Source organism: Rhinolophus hipposideros (genome assembly GCF_964194185.1).
Source record: "Rhinolophus hipposideros genome assembly, chromosome: 20".
NCBI classification, from domain to species: Eukaryota; Metazoa; Chordata; class Mammalia; order Chiroptera; family Rhinolophidae; genus Rhinolophus; species Rhinolophus hipposideros.
Genome location: NC_138066.1, coordinates 31,079,890 through 31,101,776, shown reverse-complemented (window position 1 = coordinate 31,101,776; position 21,887 = coordinate 31,079,890). Strand labels below are relative to the sequence as shown.

General features: G+C 35.6%; 1 protein-coding gene across 10 annotated transcripts in view; it reads right to left on the bottom strand.

Moving 5' to 3' along the window:
* Positions 1 to 654: 654 nt before the first annotated feature.
* The window catches only part of MBTD1 (mbt domain containing 1), a 58,769-nt gene continuing 37,536 nt past the window's right edge, over positions 655 to 21,887 (bottom strand). For 9 of the 10 annotated variants that reach the window (XM_081028829.1, XM_081028831.1, XM_081028834.1 and 6 more), the window contains 11 exons: positions 21,306 to 21,423; positions 18,741 to 18,875; positions 18,393 to 18,481; positions 17,953 to 18,187; positions 17,282 to 17,337; positions 16,840 to 16,944; positions 14,765 to 14,912; positions 13,798 to 13,880; positions 13,150 to 13,384; positions 12,594 to 12,671; positions 656 to 3,864 (listed from right to left, as the gene is read on the bottom strand). In XM_081028829.1, coding sequence (XP_080884955.1) covers positions 3,746 to 3,864; positions 12,594 to 12,671; positions 13,150 to 13,384; positions 13,798 to 13,880; positions 14,765 to 14,912; positions 16,840 to 16,944; positions 17,282 to 17,337; positions 17,953 to 18,187; positions 18,393 to 18,481; positions 18,741 to 18,875; positions 21,306 to 21,423 — 1,401 coding nt within the window. In that variant the 3' untranslated portion in view covers positions 656 to 3,745. Of the gene's footprint in view, positions 3,865 to 12,505; positions 12,672 to 13,149; positions 13,385 to 13,797; positions 13,881 to 14,764; positions 14,913 to 16,839; positions 16,945 to 17,281; positions 17,338 to 17,952; positions 18,188 to 18,392; positions 18,482 to 18,740; positions 18,876 to 21,305; positions 21,424 to 21,887 lie in introns of all 10 variants that reach the window. The other variant, XM_081028826.1, reaches the window with a different exon arrangement.

Sequence of the window (21,887 nt, the reverse complement as noted above, 5' to 3'; positions counted from 1 at the left end):
AGCCATTAAGGTAAGAAAAAGCTGAAACTGGGTTCCATTTTTGTTTTTCTTGGAATGCACTGTATTTTCCTAAAGTGTGATAAAATGAAGCCCTGAAGAGACCTAATCCATCTTATTACTATTTTACATCCATAAAATTCTCTAAAAACTGCTCTGCAGTAAAAGTTTAATAGTTTTGCAGAGTCAGTCACTGAAAGAAGGCATCTCCGCATCCCTTTTAATGTCAACAGCACCAGCTGGCTGGGACAATTTATTTACATCCTGTGAACTCTGCTGCTGAGGTTACTGGAGCAAAAACAAACCCCAAAGTACCCTAGCAAGCCAATCCTCAAACGCCATGTTCGATCTAGCTAATGTGATTTCAACACCCACGTTCACCTCTGCTCCCACTGTGGTTTTTGCCTTTTCCCTCTGTCCATGAAACCCCGGCTCAAATGCAACCTTGTCCATACATCCCCCCCAGATTCTCTTACAGCTAGTAGTAAATTCTTACTCACAGGCTTGCTTTACATTATTACATTAACAGATTTCGCTGAGGAAGAAACTGGTCTGACTTTCACAGGGGCTTGTGATTTGCTTATAGAAGTTACCCGATACGTTGAATAAATAAGGAAACCCCTCAAAGACCAAAGCATATTAAAGAATTGCTCAAATACAACTTAACTTTAACATTTTATTTTGTGTAAAAAAGGGCAAATTTAGTGAATTATTTTCATCTTGTACACAAAGTTATAATTTTAATGCTTTTCACATCCATGCTGAAAATTTGCAATTTGGTAAAAATGAAAGGAACGTAAATTTCTCCAAAGGAATTTTTCACGCATTATATACACTTCCTGAGAAAGTTTCAAATACTTTCTCAACAATCACAAGTTTACCAAGAAAATAAAAGATTAAATTTGTACAGATATTGGTCTATATATCAAATACATACAGAAATGATGTAAAAACCTTATGCAGTTTACTTTGACCTCTGTCCTCAAAAGATTTGCCCAGGGACAGATGCTTTTCTTTTGTATAAATGACTGTGGCTTTATTTAAAATATGAAAATCAAAGGAAGAAACCCAGTTTAATCACAGTATTTTTAAAATCCCTTCCCAATAGTAAAGGATCATTACCAAATATATAGCACCATAATACAAATATTGATGGGAAAGGGTATTCACATCACACAAAATTAATAATAATAAAAACAAACAAACACTGAAAACCCGTGTTAGTATCCGTAGAGTAAGAAGTTGATAACAGCTTTAGCTTTCCTCATACACAGCAAGGAAAAGGTTAAAGAGTTTAAACTATCAAAATCCCCAAATAATCCTAACAGGAAAAACAAAAACAAACCCAAGGTCAGCAGTACATTTTGAACCGTAAAAGATAACGGGGCTATTGAGTTGTACAATTGGAGTTATGGCTAATACATAAATCTCCTCTGCACTAACTTATTTTCTGTTCATTGGCAGTAGGAGTTCGAGTCTGAACAATGAAGAGGGCTTCAGATTGTGTTTAGACTGTAGACGTCCTTACCAATCCTTAATGGTTGGTTATGGGACCAAGACAAACACTTCATGAATAGACTGGAAATTCGAAAACACCCAGAGCCTGGTTTTGCTCTAGAATTGGAAGCTTATAAAACCTGGCTACAAATGAGCATTTCACAGAATTAATTACCAGGCTCCAAATCAAATGCCTCTGACTTACTCAGTTCCCCCCATAGAGCCCCTAAGCCCAAGTTACTGGGAGAGCATGCCATACAACTGGCTTCTTGTGCCCGTGTCATGGAACCAGAGTCCTGGGTTTAATTCACTAAGCCTGAGAATAAAGGTTGTTGTAACTCTTGCTTTGGAAGTTTTCTAGGCTTTACGTTTATGGGAAGATCCTTAAAAGTTAAAGACTTGGGAAGTGTGAGGATGTCACATTTACAGTAGGTCCCTCTCAGTAAGGTTTAAGATAAATATCCAGTAATTTAACAGCTGAATTCACATATATTTGACACATGAGAATCAACTTGGCGTTGATATGATCTGCATTTATGCCCCTAAAGAGTTAGTATTAAGAAATGTTGACATGCGATTCCATACATTCTTACACTATAAAGTAACAAATTTTACTTCCAGTAGCAACTACAAAACCTTATGTTATTAACCCCTCTTGCATAGAATGAGGTAAACCTGTGCGTATTACCAATGCTATTATTCCCAAAAGTAGAGCAGTATTTTAGAAAATAAATTGCTGGTTTTAAACGTTCTATGCATTTTAAAATCCAAACAAAAATCTTACCTAAAATGGTCTCCTGGGGCTTTCCATTAACATTTTTAAAGCATTCCATAGGCTGAAGGACTGTAGAGTTTAATCATTTTGATTAATTTCTAATTAGCCCTACCTATATTCCAGAGGAGATGGTCAATATTACCACTCTGAAGAGGCCAGGCTAAGACCCAGAAGCACTTCTAGAACAGATGCAATAATTCCTGAGAGTTTAGTTTATGAACCTCACTGGTAAATGCTAGAGCTCTCTCATTCAGTCACAACTCGGAAAGTTAGAAAATGCAGAGAGCAAACCTTTCACCAATTTACCCTTAGATCCTTTTTTGAAAGGAAGCCACGTGAATTTTAAAACAGGGAATGTTCAAAATGGTCCAAATCAGTTAATATTGTTATAACTAATTCAGAATACAAATAAAGACAAATCTTACTATATATATATGGAATTTTAAGAAAATTAAATTCTCTTCCAAATTAGTTTTCTAACAAATCCAGGATAGTTAAAAGCAGAGCTGGAATGATTTTGAAATCTAAACTTATTTTGGCTTTAAACAACTGTGATTTTGATTCTCCTGGTAATACAGAACATCTGTTTTGGGGTGTGGTTATACCAAGTGTTATCTAACAGATGGAGGGAGGTGGCAGAAAACCGAGCAGAATCCCTTTCGTGGGGTAATTTTTTTAGTAAGGAAAATGAAATAAACTTAGGACAATACTGCATTTTCCCCAACCCCTTAACATGTAGACTGACATCCTGTATATCTGTCAACCATTCCAGTTTAACACTTTAGTGTTAGGATATTTTAAATCATTTTTCAATTAAAGGAGAACATATAAAAGTATCCAGAGTTCTTCCAGTTTCATATAGAACTCCAAATAAATTTTCACAGAATGAAAAACATTTCTTTCTGTACATTTAAAATGGCCTGTAACAAAATGCCAAGAAGCAGAATTAATTACCTCTTCCATGATCTATGTGGTGACGAACCCTCCTCCACGAGGGGGTTTCAGTTGCATATTTCTGCAGCAAAGGAACCTGGATATGTGACTGGCCTAACTTCTAAAATCCCCCAAATCTCCCAACAGGTACCAAAAAGGTTCATTTGTAATGACAGTTCACTTGCGTTTACAACTATATCCTCCTTAAATCATTTCCTTCAATCCTGCTACCTAAACTTTAATCTTACCAAAAAAGTTAGAATTTCAGTTCTTGTTAACAATGCACATAAATCCAAACGTGGAAAATATTACAAAATTCTTTCAAAAGCTTCAAATACAACACAAAAATTGTCCATCTTTATAAATTGAAAAATTTCCCCCCACGACTAAAATAGTTTCCCCACCCACCTGAAAAATCTGGAACTGAAATTTTCTATGTTTAGCAAAATGTCCCAGTACAATAGCCGCGCTGTACAGCTGGATTGATTAGAAATCAGTCCTGTGTGAAAGTCATCCCCGCCCACCCTCAGTTTCTGAGCCACCTCAGGGCTCTTGTTTAATGTAGAAGTTGGCAGAGCCATTGCTTTCCTGATCAGATGCTCCTTGGAGGAAATTATAGTCCTCTCCATCTATCAACTCCTCCTTCAGCGGCAATGTAGTCACTGCATGAAAGAGAGAAATGTACGGCATGTTACCAAGCCTTTCTGGAATAGCCAGATTGCTTTTAATTTTTAATCTCATGTTCCACCAGCTTTACAGTTAATAAGACTTCTTCATTTCTTCAGTAACTCTTAAACTTAACCCCCTGAAGTACAGCATTTAAGTAATTTTAATTTCCAAAGTATATTTTGAGTTCCAAAGGCAAGTTCCAAAACAGAATAATACTGTATATTGGACACTGCACAACAGACAACTTCAACAAAATATTCAAGGTATTAGACCACTAATTTGACTAGAATTAGAATTTTTGTTATGATTAAATATTCGCTTTTCTGTCAATGTCTATACAAACAATGTATGGCTCTTAACTATAATATTTAGTAATACAATAAATATGACTTTAATATAATCTTATCTCCAAGGAGTACCTTTATTAAAAAGACTTCCTTCAGAAAAAAATATATAAATCTGGTATCAAATATTATAAGTAGAAATATCTATAATATAAATAGAATATGAATTATATAATTCACATGAATAAATCATAATTCACATAAATAATCTATAATATAAAATCAATAATAAATCTATAAATAAATAATACTAAAACTAAAATCATGAAAAACATGAGTAATCATTTGAGGTAAAATAAAAATTTACTGACATCAACAATGTGAAAGTCACTGATACAAAATGGTTACCATTACCAATGGGATCCCTTAATAGTAGTTAAGCTGAGTTCTTATCTGATGACTTGCTTTTTAATGAAAACAAGTCAACGATAGTCCTCAATTTACCAATAGATTATGTTCTAATTGGTCTTTATTTCTACGGACAACTATTTTTCAGTTTCCAGTATTTTCAGTGGGGTTTAGGTTTCTGGGTAGCCACTCAAGTCATGCTAGTCAGAATTCCCAGTGACAGGAAGGCTCTTTCTTATACCTGGTCAAGGAAGACAAAGAACTTTTCCTTTGCTGGGCCCAGTCCTGGTCTAAGGCAGAAATTTTAGGTTGCTTAATTCTGAGATTTTTATCTAACTCTTTTTATAAACCCCTCTTAAATTACTATTCCTCAACAAAATTATCTAGTAACTTCAGATTGCCCTAAATCCTTTCCCTGAGGCTTACTTCCTATAGAAAACCCCCTTCCAAAAAATTACTTCTCTACTGTTTTAATGAAAATGAGCTCAGCTCGGTGTTAAAATTAGTCTTAAAAACAACCAACGTCTCAGAGATGTGTTCAGGTTTCTTAAAAAGTTATTGTTTAACCAAAATCGAGTTGGTAAAGTTTCAGATAATATAAAGAACACGTGATGTTGTATGTTAACATACTCACTAGAGTCTAATCGCCTGGTGAGCAATGGCAACTTTCTCCAATTGCTTCAGCACAGATCTGCTAAATCAGAGGTCACAAACTGTGCTCCCCTGCCCCAGCCTGTGCCCCAAAGTGGGAACTGATTGGCTGTTAAGTGTGACTCACTGAGGTAACCAGTTTGCTTCTTGGAGGCATTGGCTCCAAATAAAAGGTAAAACTTTTCTTTCATTATGGATCTTCTCATTACAAGAGTGAGGGGATACATATATGAGGTGTGAGCTAAAAATACAAAAAAAATTACAGTAAAGGACACATTGCCATTAATACTCCTGAAAATACTACCACCCTCATCCCACCCCTGCATCAAACACACTTATCCCATCGTTCTTGCCACTTTCTGAAGCAGTTCTGGAAGTCCTCTTTCATGAGTGTCTTTAGTTGCGCTGTTATGGCTGCCTTGATGTCCTGAAGTGATTCAGAACGTTTTCCTTTCATGGTTGTTTTGACTTGGGGGAGAGCCAGAAGTCGCACAGTGCCAGATCCGGTGAACAAGGAGGATGAGGACACACCGTAATGTTTTTATGTGACAGAAATTGCCATACCAGAAACGATGTGTGACACAGAGCATTGTCATGATGGAGAAGAAAGAAAGACACTTAAGAAAGAGAACTTCCAGAACCGCTTCAGAAAGTGGCAAGAATGATGGGGTGTGTTTGAAGCAAGGGGGAGTATTTTGAGGGAGATTAATGGCAATACAATGTGTCTTTTATTCTGAAATAAAATTTTATTTAAATATTCACCATATATTTTGATCACACCTTGTATATGGAATGTAAATTGGAACTGCTTACATTAAAAAGAAAAAAATGTGTTTAGATGAGTAGTAGCCAACTAACTTTTCTTTTTCTGTTTTATGTAAGAGTTTATTAGAGTTTATTTGAGCCAAACAGAGGACATGCCTGGAAGCAAGATCTCAACAGACTGAAAATGTTCCCACCACCTAAGTTTTCATAAAGCTGCAACTAAGTTTTCATGAAAGCGGCAGTGTCATCATGTGGAACAATATGAAAATAGCTACACTGTTAGAGTCAAATAGTGCAGTCACAGATAAATACTTCATGTCTTGATTTTAGTTAAAAGATTAGTTTAAAAAATAATGGTCTTTGACATCTTATTTATTTAAAAAATAATCTTATCAGAGATGCCAATTCTTTTTATATTCCTTTGTTAATTGTTTTGGTAATGTTAAAAAATTTAATAGCTCAAAGACTGAAAAGCAAATACAGTATGCCTATAATAGCAAAACAAACACTAATCAGACTGTTGAAAGGAATAGCAAACAAGACTGTGCAGTACTTCCTTTCTTTAAAAAAGAACTTAATATATATTAAACATGCTTTTATGAAGAACATCAAGTATATAATAGTTAACCTTCAAATCTAACCAACATGCATTAATTGTTAAGGATATTTGAATAATACCATGAAAATAAACACATGAAAAGAAAAAAATCCCCAAGTTTCATTAAAGGTGCAGTACCCACAATAAAAGGTTGACTGAAACGATATTTTATTATATGATGATCAGATGGCTAAATGAATGAGAAAAGAATTATCGTGCTTCAAGACCAAACATGTTTCATTCAAACAGATGTTTTTTTTTTTTTTAAACGTAAAAAAGGTAAGCTGAGATTCTAAAGCACATCCTGAAACTATTTGCATTTACTATTAACACATTTCTGGATTATGCTTCTGCCCATGTTAAAACATGGAAACGATGTGCTAAAGAAAAAAGCAACTCAAGATAAAGGTGAAACATTCACTCAGATGTGAAATGTTTTAATGCAAAGTTTTATTGTTTTCATGGAACCTAAAATAAAGCCTGTCTGGAATCTTCACACTAATCATTCCTCCTTTCCAGACGAATGAAGGATGGATGAAATAAAATAGATCCTGTGGCTACATTTCACTGGCTAAACAAATGCATTTTCTTAGCACCGTTTTAAAAAGGAAGTCACTTTACTGACTCTAATCACTAACATTTCAGAAGATAAACTAACGGAAATCATTTTCTTAGCAAGAAGTGTATAAATAATAAACACTCTCAATAGCTAATCAAACTGTAGCTTTCAGATAGTTAAGATAGCAACACAGTCCCAACACAGTTTCACCACAGTAAAATTACACCAGTCCCACAGATGTGCCCCCAGCTCAAGACACTACAGACACTGGTGGAAAAAGGAAATCTTCAGAGGTCTTGAGGTCTCCATCCCATGCAGCTACTCTAAGCTCTAGGATTTTGCCAATCCTAGAAGTTCCATTTTACACGACTCAGTAACTTCTGACAAAACGTGACACACTTCTTCAAAATCAGTCTAATGCTTAAAGAAAGCAGACCTAAACTCCAATAAAAATTCAAATATATTCAGAGCTCACAATATCTATAGTTAATTGCTTAAAGCAATTGTTTAAAGCAATCAAAAAGTTAAAGAGAACTATTTCATAAATAACAAGTACAAAAAGAAAAAAGTTAAAGAGACAAGAAAAAAACTAAAGTGCTCTTTAAATAGACTTTGAAGGTTTTTCCGTTAAAGAGCAGATAAGCTTAGGATTTGCAGTCCTTATCTATTTTTTTCATATACAAAAGAGGTTTAGTAATTTCCTCTAGAGAAACAGACTGGGAATGATCAAAATGATCTAATACACCGACATAGGCAGGCAAAGGCTAAAGAACACATTTTAAAATGGAAAAAAAAAGACTGAAAACTTGAGGCACAAAAATATTGCCAAACAAATAAAAAATTAGCAAACAGAGGAATGAGAAGAAAACAGAGCTAGGTATTAAGTCCCACCTGGGTTTTCAATGTATAAAAGGCATTTTAAAGAATGATTAGATAAAACAATTTGGTTTAAAAGCAATAGTTAGAATATGGAAAATATACGCCAAGGCAGATACAACTTTGGCTTTCAAGCTATCTGATCTGTACTCATGTCTAAAGTTCACCACATGCAAGTGAAGTCTTTATGATATTCTATGATAACGTTTGTTCTTAGCAATTATAAAGGGCAAAACCTTTTGTAGTCTTCCTTACAATCTACCCGATTGGCCTAACCAATTAAATTCAAATTAAATTAGTTCACTCAATTAACCACTGTACATCCATAAACATGAAATTATGGAAATAAATTTCACTCAAGTTCAAAACCCAAATTATACAAGTACTGTATTTCCAAGTCCATGTTATTCAACTAAGGAATATGTCTACCAGAACTAAAATTTACCAGATGTCTACATCTGGTAAATGTCTACCAGAACCAAAATTACACTGGAACACAAAACACGTCTCCTTTCTAATGAATGAGACACTATGGAATGCTATGAACAAAGCCTCATCTTTGGATCTGATTAATCAGATCGATCCCTAGTTGTGTATTTCTCCACCAGGTCAAGTCACACAGAATTCTGCAATGCAAATGTGCAACCATTTTAATGAAACCAAGAAATAGTCCAAGTTGTCTCACAATTCCATAAACTGAAATTATAGCTTTACCCTAATTTGAAGCTCAGAAATGGTTTAGAACAAAATAAAAATCCTTCCCTGATGATTCATCTTAGTGAAATGACTACCAAGGAAGGACTAGTGAAAATGAATTTTTCAGTTGAAAGAAAAAGAAAAATTTAATGAGTCAGCACCTGTCATGCCAGACCATGCTTTGTCTCCCACCCCCCTACCCAGACTTTTACCCTCTGTAGTACCTGAGGTGCTGATGTGACTAATTACCTGTTTTGAGGCTGGGACTGAACTCTTGGCTAGTGCTGGGAGGTGGGAAGGCCTCCAGGGCTGTCTGTGCTGGCAGGGTTCGATATGGAGGAGGAGTCAACTCTTCGTCACCAGAGAAACTCCTCCGCACCCCACCTGTCATGGGCAGGCTCGACAAACTGACAGGCTTCTTCCCAATTGGCATCTTCCTCTCTAAATATCAAGTCAAACTAAAGTAAGCTTTTACTTACATGCGTGGCAAGAAAAGTGCATTATATTACTAGGAAAGGTTGTGTTGCATAGGGTACTCTGAAAAGAGAACCAACTATGCAAGGTTTGTATTTCTGAAAACAAGGAGTGAATGTATGTGTATGTTTTGGGGGAGGATGATGCAGGAGATTACTTCTAGTCTCTGGGAGTCTGGTAATCCTGCCCCCTGACTCGCAAATAAATTTAAAACGAAAGAGCAAAATGAACTATAGAGAGCATTTAGTGTGGAGAACAGCTAGCTAATTCCTTCAAGAAAATTTCAGCTTGAGGGGGTTTGAAAATCCAATGGAAGAGAGGGTTTAAAAACCCTACCTGTAGGTTTTCACTGCCCATATAAGCCCAAACACTGGCCTTCAGGGAGAAATCAAACAGTTTTATCTGGGTGGCAGGATTTCACTGATATGCAATGTGCTAACTTTTGGCTTACTTACAATCCACTATTTTCGAAAACACTTATAATTCTTATTCTGAAAAGCATTTCTAAAATTTAAAGCTTGTTGCCTGCAAGTTCTAAAGCAATCTAATTTCTTTTGAAACACCCACTGGTTATAGTTTCATAAGCAACCATAAACTTTCAAAGACTTAAACAATGCTTTCACTCACAGAAAAAGATACTCTAAACTTTGCAAATATTGAACAACCAAGCACATTGCATTAGTCAGGCTGAAAGTGAAGGATACTTACGAATCTTTGTGACTATAAATTTTGTTTTCTTCCAGAGTATACAAATGACCCAGGCAAGGGCAATCAGAAATTATGTTTTACAAAATCAGGGCTAAAAGATAAATCAAAGCCAAACAGTATTCCTATGTAAGATGATCCGGAAACTAAGCTACTAGTGAGTACACATTCAACTCTCAACTGCCAAACCTGAAGCACGTGTAGCAGTCATTTAGATTTTTTCTAATGTGCTACACTTAAGAGGTAAAAACACAAGGAGAATTCTCCAATTCTCTACTACTTATAATAGCCTCTGAAGATGGTACAGAAATCAGTGCTGGTTTTCTGGCTCTAGAATAACTAAACCTTGAGAAAAAAGGGCTTTTCAGATTGGACAGATCACATACACACAACAGATCACATGAGCACATCCTCTTGGCAGAACATTACTTATTTTTCCAAAGCACTAGTTAACAGTTATCCCTTCATAGCAAAAACACAGCTCATTACAACACAAGCTAAGAATAATGAAACCAATTTACTTGTCTATTTCTGTAAAAAATAAACACTACCAAAGAACATACTGATTTTAGGTACAGAAAAGACCGAAGAGCTAGAAGATGAAACAACAGAACCAGAATATAATAATCTGTAGGCAAACTTAAAGCAATTAAAAGGTTTTGTGGCCTATCTCTTAGTGATATAAATCTGCATGCGAGCAATGGATGACTTAGGTTTCTGGATCCCAAATTCTTTCGTTTTTGGGTAAAGTTTTGTGGGAAAAATTTCTAATAAACGATTTCCTGAGTAAAAAATAAAAAAATAAAAGGAGCAACGGTACCCTTACAACGAAGACTGCTTCTTTTTTCATTCACATGGCACTACAATTCCTTATTCTCAACTGCAAAATTCAAAGTTTTTGTGGTAAAACTTTGGTAACAAAGCCAGACCTCAGTTGGTAATACTATTTATAATCTTTATTTGGCCCATTTAATGTAAATATTTATGTATATTCTGCTTCAGAAAATGCTCCAGAATATGAAAAGGGTAGCATAATACATGCTATACTAACTGTATTTTTCTAAAATCCAAAAAATTCTAAATCCAAAACACATCTAGCCCCAAGGATTTACTAACAGAGGATTGTGTGTATAGTTCGTTTTCTTTCTATGTCCAAAGGACAATTTAAAGGAACCAGAGATGATGCCGTAATACTAAAAGCTATTAAAATATTACAGTTAAAACACATTACATTTACAGCTAAATTCACTTTTTCTAGCTAATCCAGAAATCTGATGATGTTAAATGTCACTAAAAACTGGGGTACTGATATTATCGCTTCATTAATTTCATATTTCTTTCCATGTCCCTAGCCCATTAATTGAAAATCATTAAAGCCCATAAGCTAGAAACAAATCCTGCAAAAGTCACACTGAAGAGGAATGTGAATTGTGTATACAATGCTAAGAAATTAGTTCTAAAGAGTATACGTCACATAGCCACCAAATAATAAAAAACTTTCTTAATTCAACATCTTGGAAATAAACTTCTGAAATCTCCAAGTCTTGTCCAATAAATAGAAAGGGAAAAGACAGGTTTAAACCATCTCTGTTATTCAACCTTCCAGAAAGCTTAGGGATCACATCTATTATGGTTAGTCTACTAGAAAAGTTCCCATGTGATTTCTTCCTAATTGTTTCGAGATAAATGGGAAATCACTTTGATATGCCTGGTCGGGCAATGCTGTCTAAAGTTCTTTTAGGTGAGTAACAAATGTGGCAAATGGCTAGTGGGCAAAATAATTCTAGATCTATGGGAAGCTTATGCCTATAATAGAAAAGAGAGGGTAACAGATAGGCCTGAAGGTTATCACTATTGTGAGGCTGAGCAGGGTTTCACACTGGGAGGAAACTAAAGCACCAATGAAGTGGCTTTAAGTTCCCCATTGAAAAAAATTTATAAAGAAACAACCATAATCAGAAAGATAAGTCTCTTTGTTGTTAATGAGACAGATTAGCTCTTATTTGAACATTTGGCAAGTCAGCTGGAAACAAACCTGTTTTAGTTTTAATCTTCAAATGTGCTTTTTATTTTCATATTTTTACATGAAAATAATCTCAGACTGAAATATTCCATGACAAGCTTCATGAAAAGAATCTGTGGCTTTCTATGCTGGGAAACAAGATTTTACAAGAATCAAGGAGAGCTATCAATATATTTTATATTATTATGGCTATTAACACTGTAATCATTCATTATAAGGAAAAATATAGATAGCATATTTAGAAAAATTTACTTAAGCCTGACTTTGTTAGCTTAGTCAACTTGAATTTCTTTTAAGGATCATTCTAAAGAGTTCTGGTTTATAAGAAGGATGGGTTTATTAGGCTCCAAGTCTACTGGAAGTATCAAGCATCTGCTTTTTAAATTTTTTAATAAAAAAGTTTTAAAGGAGAGTTTTCAGTAGGTTTACATAATATTTCAAAAATAATTTGTAGGCTGTTCTTTACCATATGTTTTAAATATTATGGTAATCATTTTTTCCATCAATTAAAAAGTTTCTCATTATTGAAAATGTTTGCCTTTTATGGCATACTGCACCTTTAAGCATAGTACACAACGTATAATCATCAGCTCACATGGGATATCGTTTTCTGTGCAAGAATACTGTGACCTCAAGTGGTTAACAATTTAGGAAATGTATATAAACACCATATGGTGACCCACTTTTCTTATGTCCTTTGTATTGCTGGGACTTAGCCTTTTTCTTCTGTTTTGATGAACCTGATTGGCTTTCTCTCGATGCTGTTAAAAAAAAAAAAAAATTGGTACCAGATAACTGTTTACAGCTATAGATACAACTTAGATGAACTATCTTTACCAAGACCATTATGCTTATAAAAGTATGTAATGCTTTGGAAATAAGGGTACTTGTTCCAGTAAAACCATGACAGATTCCACTATTTAGTCAATAAGCACTTATTATATACCAGTAACATTTTTAGCCTATAGTTTTAAACTCATTAAGATAAGTCTAATTGGGTGAGTACTCTTACTGATATGTTTCTATAGTCATTATGTAACTGACTATTGAATTCACACAGCCATGGTACACATGGTCTGATTCTGTGATATTGTTGTTGAGTCTTAAGGTCTTACCTGGCAACCAATCAGACATAGGTATATTCTTGTCCTGTGAGCTCACAAGATGATTTATGTGACATAGTCCTCTGGAGAATTGCTGATTTTTACAAAAGGACACCTTTTCTGTATACCAACTTACACTGTGATGCTGGAGGCTGTAGTTGATATCCAGTTAATTGACACCACCCTACAGGATAGAGGTCAGGAGACTCACAGTCTACCCACTGATCATACTCTTCTTCCCATCCATCAAAATGTATCCTCAAGAGACGATGAATAATTCGAGTTACTGTGGCTACACATATTAAACGGGGCTCCATGAGATCTACTGCTTCTAATTTCATTCCTACACGAAATCCGTGATTTGGAACATCCTGACATGGAGAGGCAAAACATTTAACACTGGTGAGAAGAAGAATGTGCAATTCTACTATCACTAAGACAGGAAAAAAGGGGAAGCAATGTAACCATAACATAACCAAATCAACATCATTTAAACCAAAAAAATCCCCAATAATTCTTTAGTTATTGAAATATGTTTAGGTGAAGCATTTAAGAACTAGTTAGGCAATGTATTCATTTCTATTTTACTCAGATTAAAAAATGAAACAAACTTTGGAAACAAGTTTCACGTCCTAGGTAATGTTTACATTGTTTTATTACTCTATTCATATTAATCTCCACTATGAAATCCTAACATAAAGCAAAGACATTTTGATCAACAATGATTTACACTTGTGTGGTATCAAAAAAAATTCCACATACTTATGTCATCATTTAAATTTACCTTATTAAATAGTTTTACTGGTGCTGCAATGGAGCCAGTTTCCCTGAGGTAGTCAAACCATTTAAAAGGAAGTTTTGTGTAACCTGAAAGACACAAAAGGTTTTAGTAGCAGCTCACTTAAAATTAGCATAATACTAAAATGCAGATAAAAAGTAACTTAGCACACTTAAAATCTCCAATTTTAGGTTATATGATCAATTTTTAACTCAGGCTATAATACTGCTGAGTCCAATAATTCCTCCATGTTATAAGGGTTTTCCTTTTTTTCTACACAGACACTGGTGTAACTACTTATGCTAATGCAAAAGTGACTCTCCTGTCTTCTGTCCACCACAAGTAGTACATACTTTTGCTTTTTTTCAATCCTAGGCTCAGAATAGTCTAGCATTTAACACTTTCCAGTGATATTTTTCTTTCTTTGCAAGAAAGAAAACTGGCTGGGAAAATACCATTTCTACAGACCTCTGGTTTTGGCTTTCCTCCTTTTTAAGAGAAAAACCCAAGGCTCAGATACTGAAATTAGGACAGTTACTGATTGAGCCCGGAGAGCTATTTAAGGGTGTATCTTTTTATAAAAAGTCACATGGGAATCTACAAGTGGAACCTTGCTTTCCCTCCAAATCTGAAGCATCTATTTTTTAAAAAGTTTATGCATGCAATAGCCTCTTGAGCCTACCTCACCATCTCAACAGTGCCTAAGAATACTAGTTCATATTATAAAATGTACAGCAGTTCAGGAAAAAATTCTATACTAATGTAGTGCATTAAAGCTAGCTGGAATACAGTGCTTTACATTTTTAGAGCACCCCACAGCTCTTGTTATGTATACATATACTTATGTGTGCAATATATACACATATTACATATTCACACAGCAAGAAATTTAGGGCTATGTTAAATGCTGTAAACAGATACCATGTAAAACAAGCAAGAATGACAACCCAGTGTTTGTATTAGGACGAAGTACCTCTAGGTGGAGTAAGTTCAATCATGTTAATTTCACAGAAACCAACAGGGAAAATAGAAGGGGAGGTTGCATGATAACAGAACCAGTCAGATCCATCTGCTGCTTCTGAGCCATCGATCCCAATCATCAGGAATCCGTCAGCTAGCACCTTTAAAAAGAATTCCACATACTTGAAATTAGATACCACTATTACAAAAATGATCTTTTAAGTGACATACAAAAAGAATGGAAAATCTATTCTCTTAAAAGTGCAAAATGCATCTTCATTAAATTATGTTAAATAACAGAAATTATAATGGAAAATCTATGTAAATTCTATTGTGCACCATAAAAGCAGGGTTACACAGAAGTGATTTCAGATGTCGAGGAAAACAGTGCCTTTACCAATGACTAAGGCTGCCTGCTGCTGGGAAACGAAATTGGGCTGAGTGCTCTTTTACAATTTAACTGTCCAGTCTTGGCTGGGCTCTATCTAAATCCTACGTCAGTAATAACTTTCTTTCTTTCCTTTAGATTTATCACATAAGAGTTTTTCCAAACCCTTTACACCTTCTTCAAGCTCCAACTTTCCTTCTCTTATGCTACAGGTAACCATGCTCCTCTATGACAGAAACTAAGGCCGGCTGTGGAGGGTCCTCACATTCCTTCCTTTGCACCTCAGATTGTTGTTCCCCGCGAGACATACTTCACCACTGGTACCTTGCTCCAAAACCATCTCTTTTTTTAAACAGAACTTCTCTACATTTGACCCACTTTTTTTTTTTTTTTTTAAGATTTTATTGGGGAAGGGGAACAGAACTTTATTGGGGAACAGTGTGTACTTCCAGGACTTTTTTCCAAGTTAAGTTGTTATCCTTTCAATCTTAGTTGTGGAGGGTGCCGTTCAGCTTCAAGTTGTTGTCCTTTCAGTCTTAGTTGTGGAGGGCGCAGCTCAGCTCCAGGTCCAGTTGCCATTGCTAGTTGCAGGGGGCGCAGCCCACCATCCCTTGCGGGAGTCGAAACCGGCAACCTTGTGGTTGAGAGGATGTGCTCCAACCAACTGAGCCATCCCGGAGGCAGCTCAGCTCCAGGTGCCCTGTTCAATCTTAGTTGCAGGGGGCGCTGCCCACCACCCCATGTGGGACTCAAGGAATTGAACTGGCAATCTTGTGGTTGAGAGCCCACTGGCCCATGTGGGAATCGAACCGGCAGCCTTCAGAGTTAGGAGCATGGAGCTCTAACTGCCTGAGCCACCAGGCCGGCCCCCAAAACACCATCTCTTGTACTCCCATTTTCCAGTACATTAAAAACATTTAACAATGTTTTATTTTGAAATAGTTTACACTTAACAGAAGAAATTCTATTCTTATATAATGAACGCCTGTACAGTCTTCACCCAGAGACCCAAATAAAGGTAGCAGACTCAAGATGACAACCTTGACAACAAGCTATATAGGGCCGGCCTGGTGGCTCAGGTGGTTAGAGCTCCATGCTCCTAACTCTGAAGGCTGCCGGTTCCATTCCCACATGGGCCAGTGGGCTCTCAACCACACGGTTGCCAGTTCAGTTCCTCGGGTCTCGCAAGGGATGGTCGGCAGCCCCCCCTGCAACTAAGATTGAACATGGCACCTTGAGCTAAGCTGCCGCTGAGCTCCCGGATGGCTCAGTTGGTTGGAGCGCATCCTCTCAATCACAAGGTTGCCGGCTGCGCCCCCTGCAACTAGCAACGGCAACTAGACCTGGAGCTGAGCTGCGCCCTCCACAACTAAGACTGAAAGGGCAACAACTTGACTTGGAAAAAATTTCTGGAAGTACATACTATTCCCCAATAAAGTCCTGTTCCCCATGCCCGATAAAATCTTAAAAAAAAAACAACCACAAAAACAACAACAACAAAAAAAACAAGCTATATAAACAGAGAACTTCTGATGAGAGAATTCAAATTCATTTTGAAATTACTAGTGACCTTCTCCCCAGTAAAGATCCAGACACACATATTTTATGTCAAAATGAGTATGTTAAAGGCTTCCTTCTCCTGTTACCTTAAATCGAGTTTCTATTATTGCATTTCTATGTTTTAAAAGCCATTCTCTTACCTTTCTAATAGTTGCGACACATATTGTGGAAAGATTTAATGGGTCTATAGCTTCCAATTTCATTCCTTCCTTGAACCATTCCCCACTCTGGTCTACTTCTTTTACCTAAAGAATTACACGAAAGCACATCTACTGTTACAAATGTTATCATTTTAATAATTAAAATATTACCAATTTGGAAAGGTTTACCAGATGAAAATACCAAATGCCTTCTCCTACCTACCTAATATTATAGCTCAAACTTTTACTAGGGAACAGAGAGAATTCAGGCAAACAGAACTTAAGAATAATTATAATCAATGGTGTGACACCTAAGAATTACAAGGTCTTAATTCTTTTAAGTGAACATATGTAATTGTGATTTCCATAGTTTTAGGAAAAAACCCACAACCCTCTTTCAAACATTAATTTACAAATGAGGGTTCTTATAAAAACTTCTTACCTTAGCAAATAAATGTGGTGGTGTATCAAAATGTCCATCCTGTTTCTTTGTAATATCTACAAGGAAAAGTTACATACTAATCTGTCAGCATTTGTGAGAAGACCAAAAACCACGTTTCTTTGAAGGTTTTAAACTCACAAGGTATGTATACTCTAAAACATGGCAAAGATACATGCCTTCTACATTTATGGTGAATAATCTCTAGTAGTCATTCTTTCTTCAAAGTACATGGGCCATTAAATACATTCAGCCAATTAAAATGCTAGTAACTCCCTTTTTAGAGAATTACCCCTTTATAAGTATGTTTTAATGTGTTTAGTATTAAGTCTAACCACTTGTAATCTTGTTATTTTGATTAAAATGGAATGAAAAAGGAAATGCCATCTTTAGATCTTTCAAATGGGCTGGATAAGAAAAGTGTAAGAAAACAAATGTGGTTGTGAGCAAAAGTGCGTTATTTTTTTTAATTGAGAACACGTGGAAGGAAGATAAAGGAATTAATTAGGACACTAATATTCTGGTGTGAAGCTTCCCTAATTAAGGTAGAATCAGCAGCCCAGACAACTAGGACGCTATTTTTGACCTATGCTATTCTGTAGAGAAAAATAACCAAGCAGTACAATTCAGCCTTAATGATATTTTCAGCAGGAGGTCTTGGGACAGGTGCTTACCAGATCTTTTGAATCGATGGCCTATGCTTCGAGACCAACCAATATGATGGATTAATGGGCTGTGCATATGGCACCAGAAGTCATCCGTTCTATCTTCACTATCTTCATACACTAGTCTTAATCTTCCTCCAATTACACTTTCCACCACAGCCACTCGTGTTCGACACAAATGCCGCTTGTCAACCACTTCTACTCTCATGCAAGGTTTGAAAGGATACTGCATACTTTCTGAAACCTTGAAACAAAAACAGACAAAAACTTTGAAATTCATGACAAAGGTCTACAAATCCTTTTCAGATTGTACTATTTAAAACTGAGTGCATTTGATATTTAACATAGATCTAGCTCACTGAAATAACTCATTAAAAAACTTAGAAGTTACTTCTTTCTGTAGAGCTCTCATTTAATACTTCAGTACTTTCTAAGATTCTGTCTTTTACCTTTTGTGAGAAATCGGGAGGAAGTGTTTTGGCACCAGTAAGTCGTTTCACTAGAAAAGCTTTCCAGTTTGTATACTTATGCTGAATAGCTAAAACAAAAGAAATAACCAGTTACACTTTAGCAAAGAGTAGAACTGCTTCTTAAAGTATTTGTTAAAACAAAAGTAACACATTTTCTTGCAATTTACAGTATTACGGTCCTGAAAAAGAGCAACAAAAATAGAGAAAACAAGTAAGGCTTACCAAAAAATAGTATGTTAATTTCTGTATCACCTTACTGTTACTATGTGTGAAATTGCATTTAAGTACATATATTTAAATTACAGTAAGGATAAGTAAGCTACTTACTTCTAGGAGGGACAAGAGGTTTTCCACTGGCTGCACACCAACCAACTGGATGGATATCAGAACCACATATATTGCACCAGAAGTCCAGACCAGAGTCATTTTCAAATCCTTCATATCGTAAGAGAGCATTGTAACCTGAAACCAACAAATCAATCACCACATGATGAGAAAATCAAATGACGTAAAACAGGATACAGCTGCTGGTAGTGGCTGTCCGACATTAGCGTGCAACTGCAACAGAAGCATGTGTGGGGCTTGTGAACAGACAGATGGCTGGGCCCCACCCCAGAGATTCGGATATAGTACATCTTGGTTGAGTCTGAGAACATGCATTTCTAACAAGTCCCCAGGAATGCTGCTGCTACTGGTGTATGGATCAGACTTTGACAACCATTTGTACAATGCAATTAGTTTAACTGTTTTCAGAGCAAGGCCTCCTCCTTTGAATATATTTCAATTTTACCCATAGTTTCTTAAATTCTAGAAATGAGATTCTCAGTGAAAACAGGGTTGGGAAAGCTACTAGAATGTGTAGTTTTGAAAAGAAAGAAGACTGATAAATTAGTAAAAACTTGTCAAGTCACAGAAATTCAGTTAAAATATATTTTTAAAAAATTGCTTTATCCAGCCAATCAGATGACCAATTATTCTTGGATAATTTGGATGTGGCTACTTCAAGAGTCTAAATTTTTCTGTCCAGTTTATTTGTAAATAAGACTTGAAAATCCTAGGTAAAAAAAAAATCGATGAACGCAAACAAAAGTATGTAAAATCATTTAAAAGCTGTATGTACTAAATAAGCAAATAGGAAGCCGCATTTCCTACAAAGAACAAAAAGTATATGATATAACCTGTTTATAATTTAGTAAATCTTCTATTGATAATAAATTGAGGTTTCATTTAAGGCCTTTAGTGGAATACAAAAAGCCCAATAAACTTGTGTTTCAGGCCAGGAGCTAAGTTCAGTTACCATTTTCATGTGTTAATATCTATGATAAAAATTTACAGCAGTAAACCTTTAGTTTTATAATTCAATAATTCACAAAACAATTCATGAGTTTGCTAACTATTGTTGAGTTCTAGTTCATGATTAACATCAGGCTCACTTCTAAAACATCATTAAAGTGGCTTGGAATAAGTTATATGAAGCAATTAGATAAAACAGAAATGCAAAATCAGAGATGGCAGACAGAAATAATCCTGGGATATTAAATGCAACTAACTGACTTAAACATCTAGGACAGAAAGAATGTATCACTATTTTAAATTACGGTGTAGCAAATAATAAAAGCATTTAGAGAATGCTTATACGGTGGGAGAAATGTTTCAAGGAATAGGTGGGAATTGAATTGGGTTATATACGCTGAGTACAGAGCATGGGACACTCTTGAGGAGTAAGCAAAGGCAGAGGTGACAAAGAACATGCTATATGAGGGAGGTGAGAGATTAAATTCTCTAGAACAGAACACTTATGTTGGGGAGCAACAAAAAATTTCGTCCCTGGTGGATGGCGCAACTCAAATGGCTGTAAATGCTGACCATCTTGATCCTTTAAGGACAAAGAAGCCACAAAGAAGCCATACTTGAGCAGAAAAATGAAATTATGATTGTTAGATAACTTAAGTCTATCAGCAATACATAGTAAGCAGTGTGCAGGGTGTTTTGGGGAGACTTGCTGGAAATGGGACTAGAAAAAAGAGCAGGACGAGTAAGACACCTCCTTCCAGTAATCTAAGGACAACTGTCTTATTTGAGTGGCTGCCCCCTCCTCTAAAGTACCACGGTGCCCAACCTACACCACCACTCGCTGAGTACCTTGTCATAAATATATTAAACGCTGGGCAGATGTGAAGTCGCTGAAAAAAACCACCTTAGACTTCTGCACATCACCTGCCCACAGTGTCTAACACAGTAGATACCTAACACATTTATTTCATGAGCAATATGGTAATGAAGGCTAGGGTACACAAAATCTGTGGGAATGAAGAATAAGGAAGAACTCCAGATATATGAAATTATCAACACCCATTTACTTTTAGTATTATGAACCTTATCACTTTTTTCCAGTACCTTAACTTTGTGTTACTTTTCGAAGTATTTCCATATATAACGGGTTGGCAAACTAGATTATGGTCAACTGACCCGGCCTGCTACCTAATGGCTTTTTATAGTCTGCCATGTAAGAACGATTTTTACATTTTCAATTAGAAAAAAAAAATCAAAGAAAGGATATTTCATGATGACAATTATATGAAATTCAAATTTCAGTGCCCATAAATAAAGTTTTACTAGCACACAGCCATGCCTATTAATTTATATATTACTATGGCTGCTTTCATGCTACAATGGTAAAGTTGAGTAGTGTGACAGAGATTGTACTGACCACAAAGCTTAATATTTACTGTCAGGCTTTTTACAGAAAAAAGTTTGCTAAGCCCTGCCCTATTATCATATTTATTATTTATTTGACAACAAATTTTTACAAAATTTATACATATGCTTTCTTACAAGTTACAAATACAATCCGCATTTTCTAGTACATTATTTATTATGCATGCTTTTCACCTGCTAATTTTATAATTCCAGCAATCCAGAAGACTTTGGTAGGTAGGCTGCAGTCTGTATTGGGAACTTCTACTCTCACATTTTCTGAGATATCACCCCAGCAGATCCCCATAGGTGCCTGTCATATAAAAATTATTAAATTATCATCTTATTAGCATAATGCCTAAAACATATCATTCAAAATTAAGCATGACCATCAATATGGACAATTAAACCAAAAATGCGATTAAATTCATTCATTTTTCTCTAAAAATGTAACTCTTATTAAGAAGAAAAAAAAATAAAAATATACCTAACTTTTATTTCCCTTTTCACAGAATTCTATTTGGAAAAAGCCCGTGATAGGGTCAAGTTAACGATGAAGTTAAGCATTCACATATACTAGAATAGACCTATGTCGACTTCAAAATTCAATACTGTCCTAATACAAGATCGCAGCAGCAAATTTTATAAAAGCTGAATCACAAATTTGATAGATTTCACAGGATAAAGTTGACTTGAGAAACTCATTCTTTTTAATATGCACCGAATGAATATACTTTACCTTAACCTTTAATTTTAAAAGATCTGGTCAAAGAGCAG